The following is a 19,249-nucleotide window of genomic DNA, read 5'->3' as shown; positions in this document are numbered from 1 at the left end:
TGTGGTAAGGGAGCCCCCAGACTCCTGTCCTCAAGGACCTTACCTTCCAGCGGGGCAGACAGGCAGCTGACGAGCAGATAGTGCACGTGGCAGGTGGAGAGCAGGGCTGTGGAGGAAAAGAGAACAGCACAGGGGAGGGGGGCCTGGGAGGGGTTGCTCTCCTGTAAAAGGAGGACACGAGGGGCTCTGTGCACAGACACCCAAAGGAGGCCAGGGGGCCAGGCACATGGTGCTCAGGAGCAGAGGTGAAGGCCTAGGATGGGGGCACGATTGGTGCAGCCGGGAGAGCCAGGGGGCCAGGGTGCAGGAGCCGGGGTGAGGAGGGGGGCAGGGCTGGAGATGAGATCGGAGCGGTACGGGGATGTGTCCACCCCCAGGTTCAGTGCTTCCCTAAGAGGACACTCGGGACGCAGCATCTAGTCGTACTCTCCACTGTGACTTATTACAGCAAAAAGATACAGAGGAAAAGGCACCTGAGGGAAGCCAGGCAGGAGCTTCCAGAGTCCCTTCCAGTGGAGTCACACGGTCTGTGCTTAGTTCCCCCAGCTGTGCGTTGTGGTGACATGTGTGAGGTGTTGTTTACCTGGGAAGCACGTTGGAGAGCTCAGGGCCCAGGGTTTCACTGGGGGCTGGCCACGTGGGCAGCCTCTGCCTGGCACGGGCAGGGTTCCAGACTGCAGAAGGCTGGCAGGCGTTCAGCATGGGCCACGTCGCTTGCAGTTCAGGCAGAGCTGGCCCCTCTTTTCAGTTAATGGGGGGAACCCTCCCCAAATCCAAGTTCCTGGTGAAAGACCAACGGTGGAAGCAGGCCTTTCAAAGAGGAGGGGGACCAGGTCATGGCGGGTCATGCAGGACCTCGGGAGGATGCAGGCTTCACCCTGTGTGCGATGGCGCACCTGTGAGGGTTTGGAGGAGGGAGACACCATCTGACATACACTTACAAGGCTCCCTCTGGCTATTGGGTGTGGAATCTCCAAGACCAGCCAGGATGACAGCTGACTCAGGGAGCATCCCCCTGGCTGGCTGAACGGCCTCCAGGTGGGGAAGTGGATGACTGTTTCCTTGAACCTCTTTGAAATATTGGAGGTAGCTGCGAGCTGCCCTTGCCCGGGGCCGATGCCTCGTGTCCTGGCGGGGTGAGTGTTGGAGTGTTTGCAGCTGTGTTTGGAAACGCCCGGCCGTCTCTAGCGCGGCTGATCCCGGTCGCCGTGCCACCAATGCTGTTGGGAGGGGAGAGGAAGTGGGCCTGGGTGATGTGGAGGGGCTGCCCGCCCACGCCATGTCCACTCTGGTCCTTCCACCTTCGTGTGGTGGGAGCAAAGGGGGCCGACACTCCACTGCGCACTCGAGTCTTTCTTCACATTCAGCCGCTTCTCCCAAGCACCGACTTACTGTGCGCCAGGTGCTGGGGCTGTGGTTGGCACTCTGGGCTACAGTGCATCCCTCTGGGGTGTGTAGCACAGTGATTCAGTGTGTGGACTGGAAAAGTCCTGGGTTCAAATCCCAGCTCTGCCACTTACTGGCTGTGAGACCCTGCTCAGGGGGCTTAACCTCTCTGTGACCCTGTGCTCACTCTGAAGTGAGGATGATAGCCAGGGTTAAGTGAGAAGACACTGTAAAGCGCTTAGCTTAATTGTTAAGTGCTGTGCGCAGTGAATAGTTGATGCATTGAATTGAATTATTAAAAAATGGGAAGAAGCGGGGATGCAGAATGGGGTCTGTCTGCTGGGGCTCATGATTGTTCCTTGTAGATTTCTGCATTGCATTTGAAAGCACACGGCCTTCTTTTCGGGGTATTGCGGCGTTTGGTGGGTGGCGTCAGCAAGGGACTGGACAACCAGGGGTGGGGGTGCGTGGGCCTGCTGTCACTGTCAGATGCAAAAGCTCCAAGCTCCCGGGGCCAATTGTTTCCCGTGAGCAGGCACCTCCTGGCCTGATACATCCGGCCTCCAGGATATGCTGCCAGGAAGAGACCAGCTGTCCCTCATCCCCTCGTGGCAGCCCGGGAGCCTCAGCCAGAGCCAGGAATTTCCGTTCCATAGTGGAGAAAAAAACGTCCTGCCAGAGGACTCTTCGCTGAGACAGAAGGGTTGCAAAAGAAAGTAGAGATCCCTCCAGACAAAGAAAGCTCCTTTCAGAGCTTAGGCTGCCGTCAGTTTTTTCCGCGTCTCTGAGTTAAGGAGGCTAGGGCATCGTTACCCCCTTAGGTGAGGACCCTGAGGCTCAGGGCAGGGAAGTGGCCTGCCGAGGTCACCTGACTTGGAGTGGCCACAGGTAAGCCCAGACCTTGACTTGCCAGCACACCCTCCAGAGCCTCACATCTGCCTGCGGCCCCCACGTTCCTCCCGGCCCCTCCTCCTGCCCTGCATCCCGCCTTCAGCTGACTGACTTATGCCCCCGCTGGTTTATGATCCATTCATTCGCTTGCACGGATATTTTGTTGGGACCGTATCACTTGGTGGTAACCTGGGCTCTGAAATCAGGCTCGCCCTCCTGAAACCCGAGTGGTCCTCACGCTGAGCCTCAGTTTCCTCCTCTGTAGGAGGTGGGTCGTGCTTGCGTCACGGAAGTGTGTGAGTGGATGCGATTCTGTGCCCACCCGCTGTCTTCAGCATCGTGGCTGTCACACATCCGGTGCGCAGCGTGCACTTGTTGAATTTGCTCTCAAACCCACCCCGTTCTAGCACAGCATTCTTGTCAAGGTCGTTAGTACCTTCTGGACTTCGTGGTCAGCTCAGGCCTCAGTGCTGGTCTTGCTGGACTCAGCAGCAGCCGCAGGCGACCCTCTTCCCCTTTGCTGTCAATGCCTGATGTCAGGTCTCCACGCTCTCTTGGTTTCCTTCCTTCTCACTGGCCACTCGTCCGTCTCCTTCGCCTGCTCCTCTTTCTCCAGCTGATTAACGTGAAGTGCGCCAGGGCCTTTCCCTCTGTCTCCATCACCTTGATGGGCTCGTCTGTTCACCATGACTCCCGCATTTCTGCCTGCAGCCCAGACTGCCCTCCTCGCCCACAGGTCCTTGTATCTGGCTGTTTACCCTCCACCCCTTTAGGTGTCTGTAGGTATCTCAAACTTAACACGTCTGCAACTGAGCGCCCCCATCTTTCCCCAAATATGCTCTAGCGATGGCTTTCCTGTCTCAGTCGATGGCAGCCCCACCTTGCCAGCAGTCAGGCCCCAAACCTCGCAAGCATCCTGAACCCCTCTCTTTCTCACACACTCTGTATCCATTCTAGCAGGGAATCCTGTTGTCCCTGGCTTCAGAACATGCCCAGGATCCAGCCACTTCTCACCACCTCCCTTGCAGCCAGAGGGAAAAACATAAGTCAGCTCCTATACCTCCGGAGTCCAAAGCCCCTTAATGGCTCCCATCTTACTCAGGGTAAAATCCAGAGTCTCAGTGACCTGCAAGGTCCTGCAAGGTCTGCCCGCCCCACCTTGACTCCTCAGACTTCTCTTCCTCTTGCCCCCTCACTCTTCCCCCCTCACTCTTCCCCAGCCAACCAGCCTCCTTGCTACTCTTCAGACACTCCAGGCACACTCCAACCTCAGGGCCTTTGCACTGCCTGTCCGCTATGCCAGGGATGCTCTTCCCCTAGACACCTCCATGGCTGACTCTTTCTCTTCAAGTCATTGCTCAAATGGCAGCTTCTCAGTGAGGCCTCCCCCAAGTACCCTGTTTAAAACTGCAAACCTACTGCACCCTCACATTCCTAATTCTCCTTCCCCTGCCCTACTTTTGATTTTTCCATGGCACATAGCACTTATAGTATATAACTTACAAGTTTATTAAGTTTATTGTTGATCTCCCTGACTAGCATGTCAGCTCCCTGGGGACAGCAGTCTTTGTTTTTGTTTTCGTTTTTGCTTTCACTGATGTGCCCCAGTCATCCCGAATAGTGCCTGGTATGGAGAGGGCCTTCGTTAAATACATTTACTTATTTTTACTTAACAAAGTGTTATGTAACCTCTTCTCCATGCCAGGTTCTATTCTAAATGCTTAGCAAATGTTAGCTAACTTAATCCTCATGACAACCCTATGAAATAGGTACTGTTTGGATCTCTGTCAAACAGATGATAAAACTGAAGCACAGAGAGGTTACATAGCCTGCACAAAGTCACACAGTGTGTAAGTGACAGAGCTGATTTCTGATCCTGGTCATCTGGTTCCAAAGCCTGTTCTTTTGACCACTCTAGTAAGTTGCCTCTCTGAATGAATGAAGGAAAGAAAGAGAGATGGAATAAAGTTAGGAGGGAGGGAAGGAGGACTGAAGGAAAGATGCTGACACCTGAAAACTTGAAAGTGTTATTAGGCATTTTCTAAAGCCAGTCTTGGGGTGTAGGGCACCCCGGCTGATGGTTTTTAAGCACACAGAGGAAAACTAGGCTCAAGTTCTTGGGAAGGATGACTGCGTAGATGGCAGGAGAGGCCCTGGCCGGAGGGTGGGTGCCAGCTGGCAAGCTCTGTGGCACCTTGGGGCTCCCTGCAGAGATAGCACAGAACAGCTTTTCCTCTTCTTGAAGGAGCAGACAGCTGAGTTTCCCTCTGATCTGGGTCTTCCACGGGAGTGACCGAGCACCTTTCTAGAGACCCGTGTGCCCAGACCAGCCCGTCCCCGTGCAGGTGCACAGTGCACTGGCCACCCGGGAAGGTCCCGCACCCTTCTGTGCTGGGCTTTGTCTCTAATGGGCCTTGGCAGCTTGGCGGTTGAAACATCTTTTCTAAACACAACCCTGGAAGTAACAGAGCTGATGCAGTGGAGGAGGGGGTCCGTGCATTGTGTCCCAGAGCAGTTTATAGAACAGTGTTCCAGGGGAATGGCCCTGCTCACCTGCCCCTCTGTCAGAGGCTTTCTTCCCCATGCCTCCCCCTCCGCTTCCTAAAGACTCCGGGGTGCTCAAGGGAGGCCATGCAGAAGATGTTCAGCCTCAAGAAAGCAAGGCTCCTGGCCAAGCTTAAGAGTCACTAATTTGGTCAATATGTGATATGGCCTGATGAAAACCTGGCATTTCCAGAAGCCTGTGTTTGCATTATTTGTTTCTGCCGCATCTGCTTCAGCAACTGCAGTGAAGTGTCCCGTGGCTTCTTGCTCAAGTTCACATGTGTGAGGTTGTGCAGTGTGAAGCTCGGGAAGCTTTGGGATCTGATTCTTACCTTCAGTTCCAGAAAGCTGCACTCTGGGGATGCAGGAGGGAATGGGGATGGCTGGGAGTGCAAACTGGTGCTTAAAGCCTTCTCTGGTTGTGGTTCTGCTGCTGGTGATGGTGGTGATGATAGTGGCAGTGGTAGCAGTGGTAGCATGGTGATGGCAGGGGCAGTAGTGATGGTGGTGATGATGGTGGCTATAGTCATGATGGTGGTGGTGATGATGACGGTGGTGGTAGTAATGGGGATGGTGGTAATGGCGATGAGGATGATGGTGATGGTAGTGATGATGGTGGTGGTGGTGATGACAGTGGTGGTGATGATGATGGTGGTGGTGGTGATGCTGACACTGATGATGGTGATGATGATGGTGGTGGTGGTAGCGTTGATGATGATCATGGTGGTGGTGGTGATGATGATGTTGATGATGATGGTGGTGATGTTGGTGGTGGTGAGGATGATGGTGGTGGTGGCGGTGCTGCTGCTGCTGATGGTGGTGGTGATGATACAGATGATAGCTGCCGCATTTTGAGCTCTTACTACAACGCTGAGAACAGCCATACTATTATTCCCAGTATACAGATGAGCAAACTGAGGCTCAGAGAGGTTGAGTGAGTTGCCCGAGTTGGTGGGAGTGGGATTTTATTCCAGGCAGCCTGGCTCTTGAGTCTAGAGCCAGCAATCTTCACTGCTATACTCTCCTGCCTCTCGCGATTAGTACATCCTTATTAATATCCAATTCAAGACCCTTTGGAGCCACACAGCAGCCAGAGTGATACCTTCAAAGGGTAACTCTTTATATCACTGCTCTGCTGCAGCCCTTGTACTTGCTGCTCCCCCTGCGTGGAATTCTCTCTGCCCAGATCTTTCCCTGGCCGGCCCCTTCACATCCCTCAGGGCTCAGCTTGAATGTCACCTCCCAAGGAGAGCCCTCTGCCCAAAGACCTAGGCAGACTCTCCCGCCACCCACCCACCGCACCAATCCAGGCCCGTGTTCCTCCAGCCTATCCTATTACCTGGTCTGAAAAATGATCTTGTCATTTGGTTACGTGCCCATTGTCTCTCCCGCTCAGCTGCGAGCCCCCCAGGCCAGGGAGCTTACCTGTCTGCTTGTTTGGCCTTATTTCAGCACCTGGTGCATCACTGGCCTCAACATGGGGCTGAGGCGTGAATCAACGAGTGAACGGGGGTGTGGGAGAGAAAGATAAGAAATAAAATTCTTCACGTCTTTACTAGTTTGGACTAACTAGAGAAAGTCAGGCTGGTTTAGGAAGATCTGAATGACAGGGCTCTTTAAAAGGAGTGAGGTGTATTGCTTTCCCGTGTGCAGAGTGGGGTGCCCAGGTTGAATAGGGTGTTGCCTCTGGCCTTCCACAAATGTACTAAACAGATAAGAAAGAACAAGCAGATAGGAATGATTTGTAGTGGACCTATCAGTTGTGAATATGTTTTCAAGGTGTTAGAAAATTTATTCTCGAAAATTTATTCTCTTTAGTCATTTAAATACTTCCCTGCAATCTTGTTGACACTGTTCCTCCGCTGATAACTGACAGTAAAAACAGTGAATTTCATCAGAGCCTTCCTGTGCATTTCAAATGAGCAAATTCCAACTTAACAACTGCCCCACCCTGCCCCTGCCAATGCCTTTCTAAGAGCCCCCGAGTGAGTGTGGGGAATTGAGGAATCCCATGTCCCTGTCCACAACCTGGTGGTGGGGACAAGATGCTCAGAGACAGACTTGTACCAGGGAGATCTTCGGGCTGATTTACCATCTGCCGAGGTCTTAAAAGCTTTGGTGGGGCTTCCCTGGTGGCGCAGTGGTTGAGAGTCTGCCTGCCGATGCAGGGGACGCGGGTTCGAGCCCTGGTCTGGGAAGATCCCACGTGCTGCGGAGCAACTAGGCCCGTGAGCCACAACTACTTAGCCTGCACGTCTGGAACCTGTGCTCCGCAACAAGAGAGGCCGCGACAGTGAGAGGCCTGCGCACTGCGATGAAGAGTGGCTCCCGCTCACCGCAACTGGAGAAAGCCCTCGCACAGAAACGAAGACCCAACACAGCCAAAAATAAATAAATAAATAAATTTAAAAAGAGACGTTTAAAAAGAAAAACAACTAACTGATAATTAAGAAAAGTTTATAAAAAAAAAAGCTTTGGTGTTTTCCAAGGTCCGTGAAAGAGACTTCACGTTTTAAAGATGTGGCATTTCTGTAAACGCCTAGGAATAGAACATACACTACTTGGCCTCAAGCTTTTGCAAACGCACACATCCACCCTGAGACCTATACGAGCATGTTCATAGCAGCTTTATTAATAGTTGCCCCAAATGGGAAACAACATAAATGGTCAGCACCAGCAGGAAGAATAAACAAACCGTGACAGAGTCACGTGGTAGAATACTGCACGGGAATCAAAAGGGAAGAGTTTACCGACATGTGCAACAGGGTAGGCGAATCTCATAGTCTCAGCTCAGCTCGTGTCGAGTGAAGAAAGCCAACCACAAAAGAATACGTACTCTATGATTCTGTTCAGATGAAGTTAAAGAGAAGGCAAACCTAGTCTCTGGAGCTGGGTGGCTGTGGGGAGTGAGGTTGACTGCACGGGGAATGGGGACCTTCTCGAGGTGATGGAAATGGTCTGTATCTTTTTTTTTTTTTTAAACTTTGGGTTTATTTATTTATTTATTTATTTATTTATTTATTTATGGCTGTGTTGGGTCTTCGTTTCTGTGCGAGGGCTTTCTCTAGTTGTGGCAAGTGGGGGCCACTCTTCATCGCGGTGCGCGGGCCTCTCATTATTGCGGCCTCTCCCGTTGCGGAGCACAGGCTCCAGATGCACAGGCTCAGTAGTTGTGGCTCACGGGCCTAGTTGCTCCGTGGCATGTGGGATCTTCCCAGACCAGGACTCGAACCCGTGTCCCCTTCATTGGCAGGCAGATTCTCAACCACTGCACCACCAGGGAAGCCCAGTGGTCTGTATCTTAAGCTGGGTGGTGGTTACAGCAGGTGTGTATGTATGGAAAAAGTCCCTGAGCTTAATGATTTGTGAACTTTACTGTGTGTAAGTAATTCTTCAATAATGTATGTGTGTATATGCATGTATATACTATATATATTATACTTTTTAAACCATATATGAAAACCTTTTAAAAAAGTAAATTAACAAATACACAAACAAACCTCCTGAAACATTACTTCTGCTCCCACTTTGGGCTAAGCTCTTCCCTGTGCGTGATCTCATTCCATCCTCATGCCATCCCTGTGGGTCTGGCATTATTGTCTCCACTTCAGAGGTGAGAAGCCTGTAGCTCAGAGAGGGAAGGGGACTTGCTCAGTGTCACACAGCTGGTGAGTGGCAGAGCTGGCTCACTTTCCACCACACACAGGACTTTCTGAGCTGCCTCTGGGTCTGCCTGACCAAGTTCATGTTCATGTTTCGCTCAGGGATGCCGCTGGCCTTCTCCGCCTGGGGGATCGCCTCCCGCAGCCTTGGCTGCCCCTCCTCATCCTCCCAGCCCACAGTGGTTCTAATCCAGCTGTCTTGCCCCCCCTCAGCATCCCTTCGTCAGCAGCATCACCAGCAACAAGGCTCTGCGGGAACTGGTGGCCGAGGCCAAGGCTGAAGTGATGGAGGAAATTGAAGACGGCCGGGATGAGGCGGAAGAGGAGGACTCGGTGGATGCCACCTCTGTAAGGCCTGGAGGAACGGGGGTGGGGGCGGCGTGCTGGAGGGACGGGATCCCCGCAGGCCTCGACTGGTGTGGGACGGGCCCGGGAGGTGCAGGAAGGGTTCCTTTCTGTTTATCCCCAGCTCAGAGGTCACAGGCCCCCAAGCCACCAGTTATGTAAGACAGCACATGGGCCGGGATGAGGCAGCAGGGTGTGTTGACCAAATCCTGTATGTTTTCAGGGAAGACCAGGAGTCAGATTTTTATATGAGATCTTCCAGTTTTTAAAAGTTGGTAGTTGACTCATTTTGCTTCCCAGCCTTTTTCCTGTTGTGGCTCACATACCAAATGAGGATGTGTGTAGCACACTGTGGGATCAACGCACATAAAGGCTGCACGTGATCAGAGGCAACGGGCCGAACGAAGGGCTCCAGCCACCCCAGACCCCGTCTGGCTGCTCTGAGTGCCCAGGGGACCCAGGTCTTGGCATATTCATAACACATCTGCAAGCTTCAGTGCTTGGCTGAGTGGAAATTTAAATGAAAGCTAATTTACATTTTTTTAAAACATTTGAGCCAAACAAAGCATGTCTGTGGGCTGGATTCTGTCCTGAGCTTCTACTTTCGGATCCCTGGTGTAGCCATTTGGGGAGAGCCTCCCCCAGGAGGGGAGATTTGCTATCCAGATGGTGCCATGGACCTAGTGAGGGAGGGGCTGGACTGTTGGGGATGGACAATACAGCACTTTCTCAAGTTTAATTCATTCCTGGGAGGAGCCTGAGCTGGTGTGAATCCTCACCAGGACGAGGAAGGGACGCCCCAAGGAGGACGAGTGGAATCAGCACAGTAACGACAGCCCTTACTGAGCCCCCGCTGGGTGCCAGGCATCCTGCAACTCAGACAGAGGAGAACCCAGGCTCCATTTTACAGATGGGAAAACTGAGGTTCGAGTGGTGCAGTCGCTGAGCTGATAGGTGGCAGGGCCAGGTGTGGGCTGGGAGTGGGAGTGGGAAGCAGCGTGTCTGGGGCCCGGTTCCAGGAGGGGGCAGGCAGCGAGGATGGGGAAGAGGCAGAAAGTGTCACGTCCCACCTGGTTTCTCCACAGGCAGAAGGCTGATCTTTGTCATGAAGACAGTGGGGGCCGTGATGGTTTCAGGCAGGGGTTGGGCGTTGTTGTGTGGATGTCAGGATCAGATCTGAATTTTTGAACCATCATTGCTCTGGGTGTTGAATAGAAGGTGGATTAGAGTTGCTTCTGAAGATTCCATATCCAAGGTTAAAAAAGCATAAGAGGGTGCTTATGGTATGATTCTGTTAATATCAAGTTTAAAAGCAGACAAACTGACCTATAACACTTCGAGATTAAAGTCAGGACAATGATTGTGTCGGGGGAGGATGGACACAGGTCGGGGTCTCAGGACTGGGACAGTGTCCCACTCCTGACCTGGAAGGTGGCTATGTGGGTGCTCACTTTATTCATTAGGCTGGACATTGATGTTTCATCCACAGAAATCAGTGTTCTATTTCACAATAGCAACATTTTCAGTACTTTCTACCCCTGAAAAGCTCTAAAAAACAAAAACAAAACAAAAAAAGTGGCTAATAGGCTGAATCTAGCCCCTGGATAGGTTTGGCTTGGCCTTTCTGTGATTTTTTTAAAAAATTTGAGTTGCCATCTAAAAATTGGGAGATGTCATGTACAAGTCCACATTCGAGCTTGTCTTGAAAAATTGGAAGGTCTGGGCACAGGGGACCCATTTTCCCACGTTGTCACAATTGGCTGGAGCGGAGTAGCCACTGCCCCCTTTCGACAGGGCATGAGCTGTCTAGCTGGCCACGGTTGCCTCCACTCCTAGGAGGAATACCTATTCCTCAAAGCAAGTAGTACAATAATTTTATTGTTAGTTAGTCAGTAAGGAGTGGGGAGGACTGTGGCTTACTAGAGAGGGATGCCTGTTGTACCTCCCTGGCCCACTTCACCTTGTGGGTGTCTGACTTTCTGACCTCACTGCATCTCTGACTCTTGCCTAGGACACACAGTAGCATGGCCTTGACTATGTTTTTTTTTCTCCTAGCCTCTGGGGAACCACACTCGGGACTCCTCTGAGGTGAGTCAGCTGAGCCTCGATGCTGACAAGCTTCTCAAAGAATCATCTTTCACCCCACTGCCACCCAGCCAGCCTCAGGACATTGTGAATGGGCCCAACCAACCCTCTGGGGACACATCCCTCCAAGCCACCAGCCCCCCAGATGTGGCCCCTGGAAATGAGAATGGCCTAGCCGTGCCCGTGCCCCTCCGGAAGTCCCGACCGGTGTCCATGGATGCCAGGATTCAGGTATCCGAGGAGAAGCAAGCCACCGACCAGGGTGGGGACCTCAGTCCAGCAGCCAGCAGGTCCCAGAAAGCAAGCCAGAGCCGTCCCAACAGCAGCGCCCTGGAGACCTTGGGTGGCGAGAAGCTGGCCAACGGCAGCCTGGAGCTCCCTGCCCAGGGGGCTCTAGGCCCTTCCAAGAGGGACTCAGACTGTGGCAGCCTCTCCACCTCCGAGAGCATGGACTATGGCGCCTCCCTCTCAGCCGACCTGGCCCTGAACAGAGAGACGGGCTCCCTGTCTATCAAGGTAACGTTGCCCCTTGTGCCTCAGGCTTGGAGCAGGGGCACTGCAGAATGTGTTGCTGCCCGGTTTTGGTGTTTGAAAGCATATGATGGCTGCCTTCCATTATAAGTAGTTCATGAGGCTGCTGTTTCTTTAAAGAGCTCTCCATTTGATTCGTAGTTAAAACCCCCAAATATCTGAGTTCGGTCTGGGATTTAGTCATGTCAGGCAATTAATTGGTTTGGGTTTTAATTTCAGTTTGGGTTTCCATTTAAATTGGGTTTGGTTAAAGGCCCTGCTAAGATGGGGGAGAGACGATTCTAGAAGCAAAAGTTCTCTGACTTGGAGGTCAGCCGTGTGGTCCAGCTGTCGACTGATTCAGTTAAAGGGAGTGGGCTCGAGGCTTCCTCCTGGCTCGTGGCTGTTCCGGAGGAGGTGGCATTGTGAATGACAGTAGCCACTGCACTTGAGAGCTCAGCACGAGGCCTGTACTGCAAAATGCTTAAAAGCAACCACAGATGAGGCGCCTTCAATCATCCCAAAGTACGGCCCAGCAAACGGAGGCTCAGGTGGGAGGTGGGGAGCTGGTCAGACTCCAGACTCTGAGCTCTGAATCTCACATGCCATTCTGCCCTCGCGGTGGGAGCTTTGGCCTGCTTGTCCTCAGGAAGGGCAGACCGCATCCCCTGCCCATCTCACAAATCGTGAGATATTCGTGAACTCACTGTTGGTCACCTGATTGGCCACACTGAGGACCTCCTCCCCAACCAAGGCTGAATTTAGGGAAGGTTCTGCATCTTTTTTGTTTTTTCCTTCCGTCACTTACTTGGTGAAAATGACACAGCAGAGACTCAAAAATATTGGCCAAATGAGGGGGAGCCAAAGGAGAGGCAGTCAGTCAGCACAATTAGCTTTGGGAACAGAAAGAAAGCACAGTTTTAACAGGTCACCAGGACAAGCGGAGATGACAGCAGCTTTGATGTATAATCATCTTCCTTAGGATAGGGGGTCTGTCCCTTCTCTTCTTAAAAAGACACTAAGGGTTAAAAAAAAACAGTAATTTTTTTTTTCTTTTAAATAAAGGTTGACCCACCCAGAGCTGGGTCCCCACCTCTTCTCAAGGGTATTGAGAACATTCCTTTGCTGGTGGGCTGGCAGTGAGTCAGGGAACACGGCTGTCCTGATAAGAGTCCACGGCTGCGTCAGCACCCTTGGCTTGACGGGGAGCCTGTTACCCCCAGGCGGAGGCCTGGCGACCAGGAGCAGCTCTAGTGTGAGGGCTGCACCCAGGCCTCCTTCCTCCCCCGCCATCTCCAGCCAGCCTGCATTTCTGGTTGCTAGTCTGACTCAGCTTGAACTGAGTCCTGGGACACGTGAGCTGGATGCTGTAGGGCGTTGAGCTGCAGGGTGACCTTTCAGGGCCGATAGCATCCAGAGCTGCTGGGCGAGGTGCCATGGGAAGAGGTGGGAGCCTGCAGGGGAGGGGAACCCAGACCTCAGGGCCAAGTACAGTCTGCTGGGCTCGACTGAGCGGGCACGGGGGTCAGCGGGGACTTTGAGGGCAGAGGCCTCCTGCTGGGCGCCACCCTGGCTCTCCCTGCACTTGCAGGGCTGGCAGGCCCTCGGAAAGGCCGGCCTGCACTGCACCAGGAGGGGCCTCGGAAACCAGTGGAGAGGTCGGAGGGGAGAGGCCGTGATGCCTTCCGTGCAGGCCCACAGGCCTCATCCGAATCAGGATGGAGGACTTTCAAAGGGTGTTTAAATACCCTTAACTCCTCCTGGAGGAGTTCTGGCAGCACTGTGTAAGCAACCACACGTGAAAGGCATGATTATTCATAGGAAAAAGTAAAGATAAAGATTATGAATAATCTCGTGGTGGCTCTAGATGGGCGTGGCCTCCTGTGGGGTTCAGGTCAGGTCAGATTTGGCTGCCAAAGCAGTTATGAACTCTGGTTTTCCGGGCTCTCTGGATTTTGGCATTGAGGATAAGAGATCGTGGTCTGCAATAATAACTGTCAAAAATAAATACCAAGTGTTGAACCCTTGCCATGAGCCGGGTGTTGTTGTATGCCCCACCCCCATCGCATCTTTGCAACCTCCTCTGACAGGTCGAGGAAGCTGAGGCTCGGACAGGACAAGGGACTTGCCCAGGGTCACAGAGCCCGTAGGTGGTAGAGGGAAGATTGGAACCCAGCTCGCTCTTTCTGACGCCGTGTCTTTTGTGTGAGAGAGTGCTGGCTGCCAGCGGGCAGGGGATGGGCCGTGTCTGAAGGGCGAGATCAGGGAGAGGAAAGGGCCCCGCGTCAGACACTCAGGCCCCCCTCCCCATTGAAAAGCTTGAGGCAAGAGGGGGACAATGGACGGTTGCCTCCTACCTGGACGGGGCTGAGGCTCTGGGGCCAGGAGGGCTGTGGGCTGCACCCTCTGTGTCGCCCATGGATTCTTAGCTGTGACGCTGAGCTTTGCCTGATGATCTTCCCCGGCCAGAACTCGAGGCTGCACAATAAGACCCTCAAGAGGACACGCAAGTTTGTGGTGGACGGCGTGGAGGTGAGCATCACCACCTCCAAGATCATCAGTGACGATGAGAAGAAGGACGAGGAGATGAGATTTCTCAGGTAAGCCTGGGAAGGGCCCTGATGGTGGTAATAGGGTGGGGACGCGGTGAGAGGGATGGGCGTGGGTCCTTCTGGTGCAAGAGCTGTTTGTCTGTCTACAGCACCAAGTGTGGGATCAAGGACACAAAAGCAAGCAGGCTTTGCCTGAGATCCTGCATTCTGTAACCCACCCAACCCCCCATCCACCAATGCATCCACCCACCCACCCACCTACCCACCTCTGCATCTGCTCACCCCTCCATTTACTCATCCATCCATCCACCCCTCTACCCACTCATTCACCCATCCATCCTTCCACCCCTCTACCCACTCATTCACACATCCATCCATCCACCCCTCTACCCACTCATTCACCCATCCATCCATGCACCCCTCTACCCACTCATTCACCCATCCATCCGTTCATCTATCCATCCACACAGCCATCTCTCTGTAAACACACCCCTCTGCACACCCACCCTTCCATCCATCCATCCATCCATCCACCCTCCTACCCATCCATCACCTACCCACCTACCCAGCCCTCCACCCTCCCCTCCAGCCAGCCAGCCATTCACCCATGTATCCATACCCCCCAGCAGGCTGGGGGACATGGTGGTGACCCAGGTAGTTGAGGCTGTTGCCTTTGTAAAACTTACACCTCATGGGCCAACAAACAGCACACAAGATAATTCCCAACTCTGGTACATGCTGTGAAGGGAATAATGGGTGATAGGATAGTGAGCCCCTGGGCTGGGGTCGGGGAAACTGCTCTGTGGGAAATCCCCTGAGCAGAGCCAGAAGGTTGAGAGGAGCTGGCCACGAGCAGAGCCGGGCATCACGGAGGGAACTGCAAGGCCAAGGCCTGAGGGTTGACCGCGTGGCTTGTTTAGGGACCTGAGAGGGCAGGGCTGGAGTGTGGAGTGTAAGGTGGGAGGGAAAGGATGGGGAGCCGTCCCCGGGACCTGCAGGGCCAAGGTCATGTTGGCCCGTGGGCAGGGGTGGAAGAGTGTGGATTTCATACCCAGTATAGCTGGAGTGAAGCAGCTGGAGAGTGACCAGCGGTGACATCCCTTTTGAGATGGTAGGTAGCATAATAGACCCACTCTTCCAACAGCTTGCTTTTTTCATTCAGGGATCAATCCCTATCTGTTCATAAAGAATTGCTGCATTTTTCATAGATTTTTTCCATGTAATTCAATATCTCAAGCAAGAACTTGATTTTTATAATGGTTGTATAAAATTACATCAGATGGACATATTTAGTTAGACTGTATTGATGGACATTTGTTTCTAATTTTGTACTATTATAAATAGCGTTGTTATGAATATCCTTATTCAATTTTGTTGTGCATCTGTGAATATCTCTTTAGAATCAGTATCCAGAAGTGGAACTACTATGTCAAAAGGCAGAGACTTATTGCATTGTCCTCCAGAAATGTGTCAATTTGTACATATCAGCAGTATATGAAAGTATCAATTTCCCCTATATTCTTGCCTATTTAATGAAGATGTTATTTCTTCTTAATTTGTATTTCATATACACATAGCTAATTTAAAGATTTTGTCTTTTGTTTCATGTCTGTGCATGTTCTGTGCCACTTTTTAAAATTAGGATATTCCTGTTTTTCTTATTGATTTGGAAGCACTCTTTATATATTAAAATTATTAATGTTTTGTCTGTCAATAAACGTCAAATAAAGTCTGAGTTCTAAGTTCGCGTCATCCTCTACCCCAGTCTTGTGTGACGCCTCTCCACGCCCCAGCCTTCAGTGTCCCTAGCTATGAGTTATATGATCACTGACGGCACTTTCTGACTGAAATGTCCTCATCCTTCCACCCTTCAGGCGCCAGGAACTCCGAGAACTTCGGCTGCTCCAGAAAGAAGAGCATCGGAACCAGACCCAGCTGAGCAGCAAGCATGAGCTGCAGCTGGAGCAGATGCACAAACGTTTTGAACAAGAAATCAATGTGAGCGTGAGAAAAGATGGGTCCCTATAGGGCTTCTTGCTTCCATGTTTTCTTTAAGTGGAAGTTGCAGAGTGAGGATGATTGGGCATGGAGAATAATTCACAACAATTGCCCAATTCCTCTGTTTCCTGATCTCATTAGGCATTGACTTATAAACACAGCATTGCATGAAGGTCACGATGCTCCTCTGAGTCACACAGGAGGATCTCTAGAGGGGACATAAGCTTTGAGCCCCATGCAACAACCCTGCGAGGTAGATGGTCTGGTCTTCCTTTTGCATGTGAGAAAAAAAAACTCAGAGAGGTTCAGTGACTTGTCCCAGGTCACACAGCAAAGAGGTGATAGACCTGGGATTCAAACCCAGGTCTGAGCACGGGCTCTGGGCTTTCCCCATCTCCCTCCCAGGTATAAGGTGACTTCCCTGAATTTCCCTTTCTGCTCCTTCCAGGCCAAGAAGAAGTTCTTTGACACAGAGCTGGAGAACCTGGAGCGTCAGCAAAAGCAGCAAGTGGAGAAGATGGAGCAAGACCACGCTGTGCGCCGCCGGGAGGAGGCCAAGCGGATCCGCCTGGAGCAGGAGCGGGACCATGCCAGGTTCCAGGAGCAGCTCAAGCTGATGAAGAAGGAGGTGAGTACGTGCTGGGTGGAAGCAGGGGTGTCTAGGAGGATTAGGACCCTCTCAGCTGCAAGTAATCAAAACCCAACTCAACCTTGCCTCAGAAACAGAGGGAATTTTGGGGAGCTTGTATACATGAAAAGCTCACATCCAGCTATGTCTGGATCTACACCCTCCAGCTGTGCCATTAGGAGCCCCTTCCCCATCATTTGGGCTCTGCTTTCCTCTGTGTGGACTTGGTTTCAGGCAGGCCCTCGCCATGTGGCCTCTGGCAGCTTCCTCCTGTACATCCCCCCAGCTTAGCAGCCCTCACTGAAAGAGAGCAGGGGGAAGGAAGGGATGGCAGTTCAGGGAAACTTGAGATGCTGTCTCCAGCGGGGCAGTGGGTGCTGGATGGGTGCACACACGTCCTCCATGCCCTACTCTCCCTTATCCCAGAACAGCAGCCCCCTAGTTTGGACCTATGTGCCTGTTCTCCCTCTTTCCCCATCCAGCTGGAAGGGAGAGTGGGAGGTGGCAAAGAGGTAGATAGTCCTGAGACAAGGGAAGGGTGGCGTATTTCTCAGCCTGCCCAGGGAAGGGCATCTGGGTCCCAGAGACCAGCCCACACCTCCCCCTGTGGAGCCAGACACTGGGAGGCTGGGACAGACTTTCTTTCCTAAACTCTCAGGAGGAAAGAGGGGGACAAGGAGGGTAGAAGCCTTGGGGCAGCCGTACCAATCAAGGCTGCTTCCCAATCTCCAGATGGGAGCAGTAGGTGAACAGCTTCTATGGTGCTCGGGGACCTCAGAACCCAGCTCCTAGACTTTACTGTGACGGACATGACATTTGGTGTATCCAGGGGCCCTCCGGTGGCTGCCTGTGGGAACCGGGGCCACTGGCTGGCTGAGCAGGGCCAGGGCTGGGATGAGACAACTTGTCTAGGGCACAGAATTTAAGGAGGTGCCAAAAAACTCCATCATCAAGATAAATAATATTCTGATGCAGTGTTTTAAAATAAAAATTCGTGTAAAATATTCATGATGAACAGAATATCAGCTATTTAAAACAGAGGCAGGGGACTTCCCTGGTGGTCCAGAGGTTAAGACTCCGCGCTTCCACTGCACGGGGCGGGGGTTTGAACCCTGGTCGGGGAACTAAGATCTCATGTGCCGCGTGGTGCAACCAAAAATAAATGAAATGAAATAGAATAAAGTAAAATAGGCAGGATCCGACAGGGCTGGGGTTAGTGTGAGGCGATGAGGCTGAGCCCTGCAAGTATAGGACTTGATCCTGTCTGTATTTGAATTTTGTTCATAATTTTTTTTTTGGCATGAATTTTGAGTTTTTAAAATTGTATTTATCTTGATTACTGAGTTTTTTGGCATTCCCTTTTGTGCCTGAGGTGAGTGCCTTGACTTACCCTGGTCCTGAACCTCCTGCTGAGAGATGGGCCAGTGGGCTGAGATGTGTGGGGGGAGGAGGGAGAAGCTGATACTAAGCACATCCCCAGCTCCAATGCCGGGAGCACAGACTTGGTTCCAAGTCTCGGCTGTGTGGCTCAAAGCGAACTGCTGGGCTTTGGACAAGCTACAGGCAGACCTTGTTTTAATGTACTTCGCAGATACTGTGTTTTCTTTTTTACAAATTGAAGGTTCGTGGCAACCCTGCGTTGAGCAAGTCTTTCTGCACCATTTTTCCAACAGCATTTGCTCCCTTCCTGTCTCTGTGTCACATTTTGGTAATGCTTGCATATTTCAAACTTTATCATTTTGATTATATTTGTCATGGTGATCTGTGATCAGTGATCTTTGATGTTACTTTTGCAAAAAGATTACAACTCTCTCAGATGATGATGAGCATTTTTTTAGCAATAAAATATTTTTTATGTTATATACAATTGTGTTTTTTTAGACATAATGCTAATGCACACTTAACAGACTACAGTATAGTGTAAAGATAACTTTTTCTACGCACTGGGAAACCAAGATAGTCACGTGACTTGCTTTATTGAGATGTTCGCCTTATTGTGGTGGTCTGGAACCGAGCCAGCAATATTTTTCGAGTTCTTGCCTGAGTTCTGGCTGCCTTCTGTCACAGTGAGAGTTATTCAGCTACTGTTGTATTGAATATCTACATGTGTGGCACTGTATGAGGTGCCAGGGATACTGTAATGAACAAAATAGATAGGGTCCCTACACTCGAGGAGTTGTTAATTGCCAGGGAAACCAGAAAAAAAAAAGCACAACATCAAATAAAAAAACACTTGCCCATTGCATACTTGCTGTGAGAGCAAATAGGTTGGTTAACTAGAGAAGTTACGGAGAGATCAGTATGTGACATTTAGGCTGAGACCAGAAGGATGTTTCTAGGAGGGTGGAACGGCATGTGCAAAGAACATTCCAGTAATAACATGCCAGGAGGGTGGAACAGCATATACAGAGGCCCTGAGGTGTGGGAAAGAGCTTGGAAGGAACAGAAAAAATGATCAGTGTGGTAGGAGCTTAGGAAGCGATTGGGAGATTCGTACTAGATGAAATCAGACAGGTAGAGAGGGGCCAAATCACGGAGGGAGGTGAGTCAGAGGCAGGAGTTTGCTGTTTGATTCGGTGCTGTTTACCGTGCATTCCTCTCAGATATTTTGAGCATTAAGTGAGAAGCACCCAGTGTCTGCCCCAGAA

General features: G+C 51.6%; 1 protein-coding gene across 1 annotated transcript in view; it reads left to right on the top strand.

Annotated features, from left to right (window-relative positions):
• The window catches only part of STK10 (serine/threonine kinase 10), a 116,427-nt gene that overhangs the window by 72,287 nt on the left and 24,891 nt on the right, over positions 1-19,249 (top strand). Inside the window, exons 8-12 of the mRNA XM_068536358.1 lie at positions 8,697-8,831; positions 10,884-11,429; positions 13,893-14,023; positions 15,850-15,973; positions 16,422-16,601. Of these exons, the coding sequence (XP_068392459.1) occupies positions 8,697-8,831; positions 10,884-11,429; positions 13,893-14,023; positions 15,850-15,973; positions 16,422-16,601 (1,116 nt within the window). The remainder of the gene's footprint in view (positions 1-8,696; positions 8,832-10,883; positions 11,430-13,892; positions 14,024-15,849; positions 15,974-16,421; positions 16,602-19,249) is intronic.

Source organism: Eschrichtius robustus, chromosome 2, assembly GCF_028021215.1.
Source record: "Eschrichtius robustus isolate mEscRob2 chromosome 2, mEscRob2.pri, whole genome shotgun sequence".
NCBI classification, from domain to species: Eukaryota; Metazoa; Chordata; class Mammalia; order Artiodactyla; family Eschrichtiidae; genus Eschrichtius; species Eschrichtius robustus.
The sequence above is the reverse complement of the archived record's forward strand: the minus strand, read 5'-3'. Positions and strand labels throughout refer to the sequence as shown.